The sequence below is a fragment of the Sebastes umbrosus genome, chromosome 11 (genome assembly GCF_015220745.1).
Source record: "Sebastes umbrosus isolate fSebUmb1 chromosome 11, fSebUmb1.pri, whole genome shotgun sequence".
NCBI classification, from domain to species: Eukaryota; Metazoa; Chordata; class Actinopteri; order Perciformes; family Sebastidae; genus Sebastes; species Sebastes umbrosus.
In genome coordinates, this window is record NC_051279.1 from 16,294,429 (window position 1) to 16,307,387 (window position 12,959).

Sequence of the window (12,959 nt, forward strand, 5' to 3'; positions counted from 1 at the left end):
GAGTCATGAGCGCGCGCTTGTTCCTACATGTTGAGAGAGGAAACGTGCCAGAAGAAGGAGGGAAAAAAAAGGCAGATACAAGTAATAAAACAGACATATAAAAAAAACAAAAAACTGAAAATATTTATCATACCACATCACACAAAGTGTTGCTCTGTTTTCTTAAAACAAGGGAAATGTTTGTTACTAAATGTTGATTGAAAAAGCTGCAGTGTTGCTCAAGCTGCGCCTCTTTCCACATTCCTTCTCTCCCAGGCACACGCCCTTATGACAGAGAGAGAGAGAGAGAGAAAAAAAAATTGGCTGGAGTGAGAAGTTAAATCACGGAAAAGATATGTGTTGCTGCTTAATCTAGCGCAGGACTGACTGGGGAGGAGGATCTGACAGAGAAGAAGAAGAAGAAGAAGAAGGAGCGCAGCTGCACAAACTTGCCTTTTTGATTTTCCCTATACCTTTTAACGGTGAGTCTGCTTTATTCTGACTTTCTACTGTGTCTCTTTTTTTGTTTTTGCCAAAATGATCACTTTATCTTATTGCCTCATAGACTACATTTCTTATAATTAGCAGAGCGTCTCTATTGTCATTACGCAGTTTGGTGGCCACAGAGATCAGGTTCTCCATTTTGGTAATCTAACCCCAATCCCTTTACACTTCCAGAGGAAACCGGAGTCTCTTCTCCAGTTTATTTATTTATTTGCCGTGTGTCAGTCCTGCCTCTGGCCGCTCTACAAATTGTCCGGATTAGTTGGGGCTAAATGTAAATGTGGGACGAGCCCCTGACATCTCCATTACGCACCTAGGCGCAGACTAGTTTGGACATAATGCGCCTCTATGGCAAGCCATTTGAGCATTTATTCCATATCCTTGATATCAGACGTCTGTGTCCTCCACTAGTTCTGGTTTTTGTCAGCACTATTTGGCCATTTTGTCTTATTAGTTGAACAAAAACTCTCACTAGTCACTGTTTTTCAGCAACTAGTGTCACTTTTATCCAACTAGTTCCAACAGAAGCCTAGTGAGACTGTGCACCACACTAGTATGACCAAAGCCTAACTAGTCAGCTTTGTGACAAACTAGTGGACCTGACAGTCTTACTAGTTAACTAGTAAGCTACAAAAGCTTTGACATGTTAACTAGTAAAGGACATATTCACCTCACTAGTTAACTAGTGACCTACAATTTTCTGCACTAATTAACTAGTGAGGCTCAAAATGTTCACTAGTTAACTAGTTAAAGCCTTTTTGACCTTACTAGTTAACTAGTAAGGTCAAAAAGGCTTTAACTAGATAACTAGTGGACATTTTGAGCCTCACTAGTTAACTAGTAAGGTCAAAAGCTTTGACATGTTAACTAGTAAAGGACATATTCACCTCAGTAGTTAACTAGCGACCTACAATTTTCTGCACTAGTTAACTAGTGAGGGATCAAAATTCTCACTAGTTAACTAGTTAAAGCCTTTTTGAACTAGTGAGGTGAATATGTCCTTTACTAGTTAACATGTCAAAGCTTTTGCAGCTTACTAGTTAACTAGTGAGACTGTCAGCGTTACTAGTTGGGTCCAGAGGTCCACTAGTGTGTCACAAAGCTGACTAGTAGGGCTTTGGTCATACTAGTGTGCTGCACAGTCTCACTAGTAAGGCTTCTGGTGGAACTAGTTGGATAAAAGTGCCACTAGTTGCTGAAAAACAGTGACTAGTAAGAGTTTTTGTTCAACTAATTAGACAAAATGTCCAACTAGTGCGATCAAATGTCCAACTAGTGCTGATAAAGACCGAATTAGTGGAGGACACTGACGTCTGATATCAAGGATATGGAATAAATGCTCAAACGGCTTTAGTCATATTACTGAGATTCGACGGTCACATTTGGCTCTTTTATCAGCTTGAATTGTTATGATAAGACTCAGAGATATAGCGACCTGGGCGATGACAGGTAAAACATGAAGGAAGTGAGTCGGTCACACCTAGTAGTGCAAATATCACGAGCAGGGTGGAGCTGATCACTGGGGTTTATCAATGCTCAATGAGCTCAGAGCTTTTTTCTGTGGTAGAATAATAAATCTGTGGTCTGTGGTCTGTGTGGTAAAAACTTACACTGAGATATGAAAGATACACCGACACTTTCTGGAGCTTTCAGGTGAGGTGACTGGTTGGACTGGGTGGCCCTACTCACTTACCTGTAAACTGGTTTGGACTTGTCAAAGCCCATAAAGACATTTGCAACACTGACTAAACTCTTTATGTCTGCACGTCCATCATGCTTTATTTGATTTATCTGGGAGGTACTGTGCACACTGTGATACATCTAGGCCTACTGTAGGAGAGAGTGGGTTAGGACAGGAGGGACAGAGCTTTTTTTAAGGAAGTTAAAAGCAACTATGCCATTCACCAGACTCCTAGTGAGCCACACCCTGAGACATTCTGGCTATTTTCACATTTTATTCACAGTTTTGAAATACATTTTGGCTCTTTTGTTATTTTTTGTTCGACTGTACAGTTTTTACTTGTGCCACATACAAAAAAACATATTGTGAAAGCTTATTTTCTGGCCTATCAGTTGATGCTAGTGTTAGATGTCTTGAATTTTTGGTGTGTCTTCTCTCCCTGGGACGTTTAGGACAGTTACCCGGGGGCGGTTAGGACAGTATTGTTTATAGATCTTGTTACATATCAACAAAAAGCAGACAAAAACAAGATTTCCCTAATTGAATAACACACACTGAGTGAATATTTACTGAAGTGGCAGCCAGTCAGAAACCCCTTTTTTCCAACAAATTCCACATCTCAATAATTTATAAAAAATATAAAAATGTGCTTTTTCTCAAAGAAATGTGTGAACAGCTGATTGTGTGTATAAGGTATTCAAATTTAGACAGCTATTTATTTTCAATTTAAATGATTTTTATTTTTTTTGAGTTGTCCCAACCGACCTGGCCTTTTACGTAAATTGTTAGCAGACACCTGTATCTACTCAGGGATCAAATTATTTCCATTACTGTTCAAGTAGTGTGTGAGTTATAGGTTATTTGGTGTTGATTCAAAAGAGTCCACAACCCAATTAAAACATAAGAGACACTAATGACATAATACACAGAACAAGTTGGTGTAAGACACTTATACTACATTATTAACAGGCTATTTATCCGTTATTTAATAAGTCCTATTGAGGTTGGAAACCTCTTTTGCAAGAGGCTGCAGCATAAAAAGTTGCAGGAAAAACATGACAAAATGAGGGAAACAGTTAAAACAATACAAAGTAGGCTCAAAGGAGCTATAGAGACAACAAAGGGTACATTCAGTGGTCTTGGATTCTTCCAGAAATATCCTTAATTTGATATTACCTAACCTTTTACTTTAACGTGATACATTTAGTTAACTAAATTCAAAACCTGCTAGTGCGGAAGTTTAGGATGACCTAAAGGGGCGGCAAGGTATGTCTGAGGGTTTGTACGAAACAGGGTAGTTCAGTTTTGTTCATCTTTATTGTCCCTCGAGGGGGAATTTGGTTTGGAGTAGAGGGCAAAAGCTCAAACACAACCTGTATCTCCGCCCAGAAGGGGGAGAAGAACAAATTCCTCTAAAAGTGGGTGGTCAGGGCAAAATGTAAAACTTGTCTGTCATAGATACCTGCTGAAAAGAAAGCTGCTGGATAGGACGGTATATTTCAGATGCACTAATGCTTACTTTTTCAGTTCAGAATTGCTGGATAGGTTTACAACTTTAGGCCTTGAAGAACATTTTAGAAAGGGAAAAATATCCCTCTTTCAGTAAGCTGGTTATAATCCATAGACGGAGACAACGGGTGCTTTATTTTCAAATGTTTCAGGCATGTTTCCTGTAAAATACCACAAAAAGGAGAAGTAATACAAATAAAACAATGAACTGGGCAACACACAAGCATTCACAACACTTGAGTCATCATAATCTGCAGCTCTGAATCTGAATGTGGTGAGAGGCTGTAAGGGAGCTTCATTTGTACTCAGCACAGTCAGGCCACCTCTTGCTCTTATCAGACAAACCCACGACATCTTCCTCTCTACCCATTTGTAATTCTGTGGCCCTGATGTCTCCGGTTCTGACCGAAGCCGCCTCGGTTTCATGTTCATCTCATTACACACGGAAAGGACGCTAATGGATGGTGGCCTGTCGGGCATTTTGATGTATGGGCTGTACAGAGACAAACACACACACACAGACTGCTGGTCTGCCTGCTCCTGTGCTGCTCTTCATCTCGGTGTTAGGAAGGTGTTGGGACAATTATAGTAACCTATTAAATAATTATGAACAGCATGCTGATGACAGATGCACACTTGTGTGTAGGAAAGAGTTGTGTGTCCACCTCTGTGTGCGTGCATGCATATGTGTGTGCTGCCATGACAGGGAGACATGAAACTGAATCCAGGCAGGGTTTGGATGCCTGCTCTCACTCACCCAGTAATTAGGTTAATGCAACACAAGTCCTAATTGGTGTTGTCCTTCGCATGTGTGTGTGTGTGTCTATCTGTATGTCGTTGTGTGTAGGCCATAGTGGTTGCATAGTGCGAGCATTGGAGTGTGACATCTGTGTCAGATGGGAGATTTACCAGCTTCTAAAGTTACTCCAACAACATCATCACAGTCAGTCACCCGTCACCCGTCATCAGCATGACCTATCCTGCGGCCACCGCTGCCGCCCGGTAGTTTCCGATCCAGAGTGGAAACCCCCGCAGCAAGGCCTCGCCCCGCACTGTTGCGACACTTATCAACAACTCTGCTCAACTATCTGCAGCATTTATTCACGCCCTTTTATTTTCTGTGAGCCTTGGAATTGTTGTTTGTTGAGACAACAGAAAGATAAATGAGAGCAGAAACATAGAGAGACACCCCTCTGCTGGATAATTGTGTCTGGATTAGGTTGCACATGCACTGGCCTTAACACTGTCTATAGATGTGACATTATGTCCCAGTTCCATATGACAAAATAAACAGTACAGTCATTTTCATAGTCTGTTGTTGCAGTTAAATCAACAGCAACCGTCTTCATGTATGCTACATACCAATAATATACAGTATACGCTAAATACTAACTGTCATAGTGTACTGTTTTTTCAGTTTTCCATAAAAGAAATGAACTTTTTTTAACAGTAAATGATGAATTACATGCGATGATGGACAGCAGTCAAACCATAGCTGTGTCCCAATTCAATACTACATACTAACTGCAGTATACAAACAAATATAAAAGTACACAGACAAATTGTCCTAAAATATATTGTCGTTGCCGCCACAATTACAGCTGTTAGCACCAGCAGCTCCTCTGTTTCCTTAATGCATTGCATTGTGGGACAATAGTGTACCTCAACAGCACACATACATTTTAAGGAACAGGGTGAAACATTTCGGGGTATCTATTACCAGAAATGGAATATAAAATATTCATAATTATGTTTTTATTAGAGCATAATAATCACCTGAATTTAAGAATTGTTGTGTTTTCATTACCTTAGAATGAGCTGTTTATATCTACATAGTGAGCGGATCCTCTTCACGGAGTCCGCCATGTTGCTCTGCCATGTTTCTACAGTAGCCCAGAACGGACAAACCAAACATTGGCTCTAGAGAGAGCCTTTCATGGTTTTATGTTACCTGAAGGTCACCGTAGTTCTCTACACACTTGTGAAACTGCGGTAACGTGAGCAGCTGAGTTAAAAAATCGTGGTACCGCCAACCGCCGTCTGACTTCCGTTGCTCCAAAAGTAGTGTTATTATGGTCAGGATGGCCTCTGAGCGAGGCGAATGGCGTTATTACGGTTTTACACCTGTACATCAGTCTTGTGAAGGGAGGAGTGAGCGGAGGGGTACTCAGTTGGTTGCAATCTGCAACCACACCATTAGATGCTGCTAAATCCTACACACTGCACCTTTAATTTGTTTTGATTATACTTCATTTTGTAATTTTTCCATTTCACAAGGAGAAAGCAGAAATATTTAATACGTATTTTTGGTTTTTAACGTTCTACCTGGAGCTCTCTCATCACCACCCACAATTTATATTTACATTTATTTACATGTTTCGTTAGTTGCAGCTGTGTAATAGCAGCTCCTCTAATTTCAGGTATTTTTCACTTGTCATAGTAGGAAAAGCACAGGTGTTAACTAATCACATTAACAAGGGCTCTGTTCTGTTTAAGAGCTCCAGTGAGCCGTGACAGTATGACAATGACGAGCCAGCATTCACAACACCAGGACCCTGAAACTGAAGCAGCTAAATGGAACTCAGCCATCATTCATTTTTATTATTTACACCTGTGCTTCTCCTACTAGGACATGTGAAAAGGCCTATAATGTTCAACAACAGCATGTTCAAAAAATAAGTTGTTACGCGTCAAAAGATTGAGTGTGCAAAACTGACTTTTTGTCACTTTTCCAGCACGTACAATATAATCAAATCTGTGTCGAATTAGCATGTAGTAGCTATTGTTTTGATACAAGATTTAACATCCAATGAAACCATCCATCTTGTTTCTTTCCTTCCTGTGAGAGTGTCTCAAATGTTCGGCCGGGGATTTAGCATCACGTGACTCTGAGATCCTGTCAATAACGGCGGCATTAGAGGTTTCAGGCTAGTTTAATCTAGTGGTGCTGTGGGATGTTTTCTCAGTTCATACTTGAGCACAGTGTGCAGTGTGTTCCTACAGTGTGAGAGGGGAGGTGTGCTGCAGCAGACGGGCAGCAGGCAGTAATCTGAACCTGCGGCCTCCCGCTGGCTTCTGGGGATCAGATGTCCACCGTCAGAGATCACAGCTCCCATTGTGTTTACCTCAGAGACTCCCCTCCTCTTCAACCTTCCATCGCTCCCTCTCTCTCTCTCTCTCTCTCTCTCTCTCTCGCTCTGTTTACCTCGGAGAGTCTCCAGGCTCTCTCCCTCCCTCCTCCTCCTCCTCTTCTATGCTGACATCACCTGTGTGTCTTACCTTTCTCACATGTTTATGTTCCGAGGACATTTCCAAACAGATCCAATTCAAATACAATTTCAAGACGTGATCCATTGAACACCAAAGAATTACATTTGTCTCATCTTCACGCTTACGGCTTAAGTGTTTGCTTTGCTTATCACTGTTATAACTATTCATTTGCGGAACAATGTGTTTTTTTTAACTTATTATGGCATTAAACATTTATTTCAGTAATCATATCACACGTGCAAAACAAAGTGAAATGTCGAAATATAATTTGGTTTTAATAAATAATTATAAAATCTCTAATCTTGATCAGTCAGCTGTGCACAAGGATTCCAAGGTTATGATGTACTTAATAACATAACAATAAGCCTTTTATCCACCCAAGACCGGATGTAAATATATTTTCATATTAATAAAATTCATCTGACCCGTACCCAACGGCATGAAGTCTGAGTGTCTAAGATATGGCCATATCTCTCCTTGCCAATTCCTTCCAACACTCAATTCTCCACTTTTTGTCCTTGTCTCTCTCTCTGTAGATATGGAGTCAGCCATTAAGACAGTGGTGACCACGTTTCTCAGTTCTACCAGGGGGAAGGAGAACCTAGAAGGGAGTGGCTTCCAGAAACTAGTGAAGAAACAGCTTGGTGGCCTCATGGAGGTAAGGAATTACGTAACTTTTTGCTGTTCTGCATCGCGCTTCGATAATCCATCAGTATATTACAGTGTTTCAAAGCTAAGTGTCATATCCTGTCTCTCCTTTTGTGTTCAGGATGCAAACTGCTCTTCTGCCGTTAAGGAGATGCAGCAGGGATTGGATGCGAACCAAGATGGGAAGGTCAGCTTCCAGGAATACCTCACTCTGATTGGCTACCTGGCCAACGCCGTCAGTCAGAAAAAGAGCGGAGCCCCGGCCCAGACAGACGCATCGTAGATGATTGTGAAGCTGCAGTGTTTTTGGTGGATCAGAAAATGAACAGCCTTTCTTTTTGGCATTTTTAAGTTTCTCTTCTTTTCTCATTTCCAACTGTTCTAAACATAACATTTTTTTCCACAACAGTCCATAATCATTTTCATTCAGTTAATCAACCAGTTGCTCATCATGTCTGTTCAGAGCGGCCATATCGATCTCCACTGTCAGGGACACATTGAAGGACTCTAAGATGGGAGTTTTTATACCACTTATACAAAAGATACTCATTGTATTTTCAAAATAAAAGCTTTATGTAATAAAACTATATTGTGTGTAGTTTTGTATTTGGCGTTCCTTCTTTATTAAAGCTGCAGAGGGTAGAAATGGAGCAAATATGATTAAAAAAAGTTATTTTTATAAAATGGTCACTATATCCTGACAGTAGTGCATGAGACAGGTAATCTGGAGAGAAAAAATCATGTGCCTCTGTGTCCTCCGGTGCTCCTAATGGCATCTGCAAGATTTCACAGACCGGAGGAAAACAACCAATCAGAGCCAAGCTGGAGCCTGCCGTCTCTGAGCAGCTGTCAATCACTCGCGAACTCCGATCAAATGGACAAACTAGGCAGTGCTGATCAAGTATGAATCAATATTCTGTTACTGTAATGCCTATTTCTTGCCTCAAATGTTTTCAGAAACATCTTGTAGTGTACTGTTTAGCTGTAAAATTAGAAAGTTTGTGACCCAGCAGCCACGTTGAGATCAGTTGAGGAAATACCAAGCACCGCCCACCAGCCAGAGCACAACCAATAGGAACGCTCAATAGGAACACTCTCTCTCTGAAATGACCTGTGATTGGTCAAAGTCTCCCATCACGGGCTAGATTTTTTAAAGCCTGAAAACGGAGCCATGAGGAGGTGCAGAAGTCTAGTTTTCTCTCAGAACATATTGAATTACAATATGCTGAAAGGTTATTTTGGAATTCTTGCCCAATGATGCCAACAATATACTGCCTACTGAAGCTTTAAATTGCACTAACTTCCAAAATAAATTACAATTCTGCTGGGAAACCCAACGAAACACTGTATGTGTACAGTGGTTTCTCTGACGTGGTTTGACATTGTCCCACAGGCTCCGCTGCAATGATACCTGCTCCTTCCATCGCCACCAGCAACACTCGCTAAATATAGCTATTGACATCCCTGACTAGTCAAACTCAGCAGCCTTTTAGATGCATCAACTATTGCAACCAGATCCTGACACACTGCATGCGCTTCCTATTGTACACCATCCTCCACTCTGCAACACTATACATACACACATATGGTGAATACACACACACACTGAGCCGCCCCATTCACTGACACAATACACTGCAGCGACGACACACAGGACGACTGATCAAACATATGTTTCATGACATCTTGCAGTGCATTAATGTTGATGTTTGCTTCTACAAGTATAGAGATCATTCATTCATGCGATCATGTGTTTTTCTGTCATTTATTTTTTACTCTTCATTTACTTTTCATGCCCTTTAGCTCTCACTCTTATCTATTATAATGCTTGCATGTGGTGTGTTTTGGAGCTTGAGGGGTGAATGTGTTTGTGAAAGTGCTCATGTGTGTTGCGCGTTAGCATGTTTGCAGAGCCTTTGTATGGGGATTTCTCCGCATGGCTGCCAGGTGTGATGGCTCCATTCATCGGTGCTACACTAATCCTTCGGATACTGTATCAGGCATGACCCCCAGTAAACATCCTACCTCTACACATACCCCAGCACTCTCTGATGCAGACACATTTGAAGAGTTCTCACATTACTCATGTTGTTCTTGGTGTTATATATTTATTGTAGCACTCCCTCTAAACCTGTTCTTCATTTTGACATGACGTACAAAATGATTGCACAACAGGGTAGCAGGATAAATCAGGAACTACTGTTGGTCTGCTGAGCTCATCAAAGTATGAATGTTGCAGACTACTTCCATGTCTCAAATTTACGCTTGGTATCTTAACTTCCACGCAATCCCACATTTACAACGTTTACACATATACGACAGCACTTGTGGTGTGGCTTGTGGTCATATTATGGGTACTTCAATTTACCTAATGCCGTAGTTACAGTATCATTTTTTTGTCTCATCTCTGAAGGAGGGTGGGCAGGTGGATCATTCATGTGTCCATTTAGAAGACAGCAGGTGTATGATGCGTAAACAGAGAAGGAGGAGAGGAGAAGGGTGGGGGAGGGGGGTGGGGGGGTAGGAGAGGAGCAACAGGTGGAAGGAGGGGAGAGGGATGGGACGGGTGGAGTGAGGGATGTATTTAAGACGTTGTCCTCCTCGTCCTCCTCATCAGTCGCTCTTGCCTTCTCTCTCTGCACCTGACCAGCACGCCATCACCCGTCCTCCACTCAGGTAAGAAACGATGTAGAGGACAGACTTCAACTCTGAAAGCTGTGTCTCTGTTTTTCTCTGACATTGTATCTATTTTTACTTTTAAAAGTAGGTTTTTATGGGTGCAGCTAGTGCACGGTGCTGTCTGTAGGTGGACTGCCTGTTGAAAGTACTTGTGCAAATCGGCAACAAAGACAGGATAAGCTTTCTGCTCACTGATGATTTATAGAAACTTAATTTATCTTGAACAGAACTTGCCAAAAAATGTATTTCTGATTAGTTTTTATGCTGCAGATTCATGAGAATTTGGAGCATTGTGTCCATAGGGACAGTCTGACGTAAGATGTGACTGACAGTTAGGAAAAGTCTTCACAGTTCAGAGGTGATGTAGGTCCCAAGAAAGGCAAAGACTTACACCTGTCTCCGGTGTTTTCGGCCATCCGGTGCAGCTAAAGTAAAAGCCAGATCAGGTTGCCTCTGCGTGTCCTGGTTACATCTCCTCCACCGGTTTGGCTGTTTTACCAGCTTCAAGTTTCACTCTTATCAGCTGGCTCACATGTCCGGCTGCCGTCTATGTTCCTGACTCCCAGAGGTCCTCTCGTTGGGGCAAAGCAACAAGCAGATTGAGGATCAGTTTAATCTGTAGCAGAATCTTATCACGACAATTGTCAGGGAGGAAACACTCCTGATGAGGTAACAGTTGTGCTGGGTTTCCGACTCTGCCAAATACCTCTCCTGTCACTAGATAGATAGATCTCATAGAAGATCAGTTTGTACCTATCTCTGTGATGGCGATGTAGCCTATGATTAAGTTTTCTCCATGCATCTGTCTATCTGGCAGTGTCTAAGAGAAAAAAAGAGAGTGTGTGCATGCATTTGTGTGCAGAGAGACTTTAACATGTCTTGGTTTGCAGCATGGGTTGTCCTCTATGCAGGCATCGGTACTGACAAAGACTCCTCTTGCTTTCCCCTCCTTTCACCTTTCCTCTTATTCTGTCCTTCCCCAGAATGTCTTTGCCCAACCTAGAGAACGCCTCCACCCTGGAGAACGCCATGCAGCTCATGATCCAGACCTTCCACAAGTACTCTGGGAACGAGGGGGACAAATACACGCTGAGCAGGGCCGAGCTCAAAGAGATGCTTACCGCAGAGCTCGGCAACTACCTGGGGGTAAGGAGATACTTAGAGATACAAGATGCATGCATATAAAATAGAGCCAGCCTACATTTCTGTTTTCTATCCTCACACACATGCAGAATGCCCAGGATAAGGAGGCTGTGGATAAGGTAATGGGAGACCTGGATTCCAACAACGACGGGGAGGTAGACTTCACAGAGTTCATCATACTGGTCGGAGCTCTCACTGTGGCCTGCAACGACTTCTTCCTGGAGTTCAACGACAAGCCAGAGAAGAAGAAGTGAACACGCCCTCTGCTTCGAGGACGTCCACTCTTGCAAACCCCACCACACCGCTCCAGGGAGGAAACAAGTTCAGACAGGAGAGAAGGACCGATCACGTCATGGACTTCACATTCACACACTCACCTAATAGTCACTTGAGCAGTAAATGTTGGGTGTTTGTGTATTTGTCTGCAATGTCCAATCAATCTAGCTGTGTTTATTGCAATGTGAAAATCTGGAGAGTTTAAAGTCAGTTTCAACACCTATCATTGTTGAATATGTGAATGTATCTCTCTATCTTTTTTTTTTTCTCTTTTCATGTATTTTGTAACAAGCAAAGGAGTTTCTCCCTGGAAAGAATAAATGTGACCTTTACTCAAACAATACAATGTTGGTTGTACTTTATTACAGCAGAGAAGACGAGTGAGAACACATGATGGGCACCAGGGGGCAGCAAGTGGCTCTCAATCGAGTCAATGTTGAGAGATTACATTACTTTTCATTTGCTTTGCACACGCTGCACGTGCAGAACTTTATTCCAGCAGTGTATGGATGTAGATTGGAGATATATTTATAAATCACCAGCAAAGAGATTTTTATGTTTTATTAATGAAATATACAGTATGAGAGGTTGCAGTTAAGTCGTCGATATGAGTGACAGTTACCTCTGTTGTGGTGTGAACTTGGTGTATACGAGCAGGTACCGACTGTACCTACATTCCTGTTTTTACAGCAGAATAATGAGAACTTGAAGTGACCTTGGCTGGGCCCTACACCCATGATTGTTTCAAAGCACTGCTTCCTAAAAGAAGAAAAAAAAAGCACTGCAGGAGTGTGAAGGTATGTGTGTGTGTGTTTGTGAGTATATATATATATATAAAAAGGAAGTTACCAGCCTGGACATTAGAAAGCCAGGAAACCTCTCTTTCTTTCATTCCATCCTGTGCTGTAAGATTAATGGGAAGTCTGGGTATTACAGTCATTTCTACTGTATGTGTGTGTGAGTGTGAGAGTAAAAACATGCCACACATACTCTGATTAATCTGAACCTACAACCTTTATTGGACTGGTTAAGGTGTGCACAGGAGCAGATTTGAGAGTCAGGAAGGAGAAGGGTGAAAGATGAGAGAGGAAGTGAGAAGAAAGGAAGGGGAGTGGAAAAGGTCAAAGAGTGGATAGCAGCACTTTGTCCGTGTGGAGCCGTGCAGGCTACAGCTTTCACAGGTCTCTGATAGGCTTTCCACACTTGTTGGGGATCTGTTGGGGACCCCCCCTCACCCTCCCCTCCCGGGTAATCCCATCCTCTAGAGACA

The 12,959-nt window shown here is 42.0% G+C and overlaps 2 protein-coding genes across 2 annotated transcripts; both read left to right on the forward strand.

The window, feature by feature from the left end:
* Positions 1-296: 296 nt before the first annotated feature.
* On the forward strand, positions 297-8,178 carry si:ch211-105c13.3 (uncharacterized protein LOC325758 homolog). Its single transcript, XM_037784609.1, has 3 exons — positions 297-461; positions 7,480-7,601; positions 7,713-8,178. The coding sequence occupies exons 2-3, from the start codon at positions 7,482-7,484 to the stop codon at positions 7,872-7,874; spliced, it is 282 nt and encodes a 93-aa protein (XP_037640537.1). The 5' UTR covers positions 297-461; positions 7,480-7,481; the 3' UTR covers positions 7,875-8,178.
* A 1,999-nt stretch (positions 8,179-10,177) lies between these two features.
* s100t (S100 calcium binding protein T) lies at positions 10,178-12,030 on the forward strand. The gene is made up of 3 exons (XM_037784608.1): positions 10,178-10,267; positions 11,254-11,416; positions 11,503-12,030. Exons 2-3 carry the CDS (start codon positions 11,255-11,257, stop codon positions 11,665-11,667), a joined length of 327 nt encoding a protein of 108 aa, XP_037640536.1. The 5' UTR covers positions 10,178-10,267; position 11,254; the 3' UTR covers positions 11,668-12,030.
* The last annotated feature ends 929 nt before the right edge of the window (positions 12,031-12,959 follow it).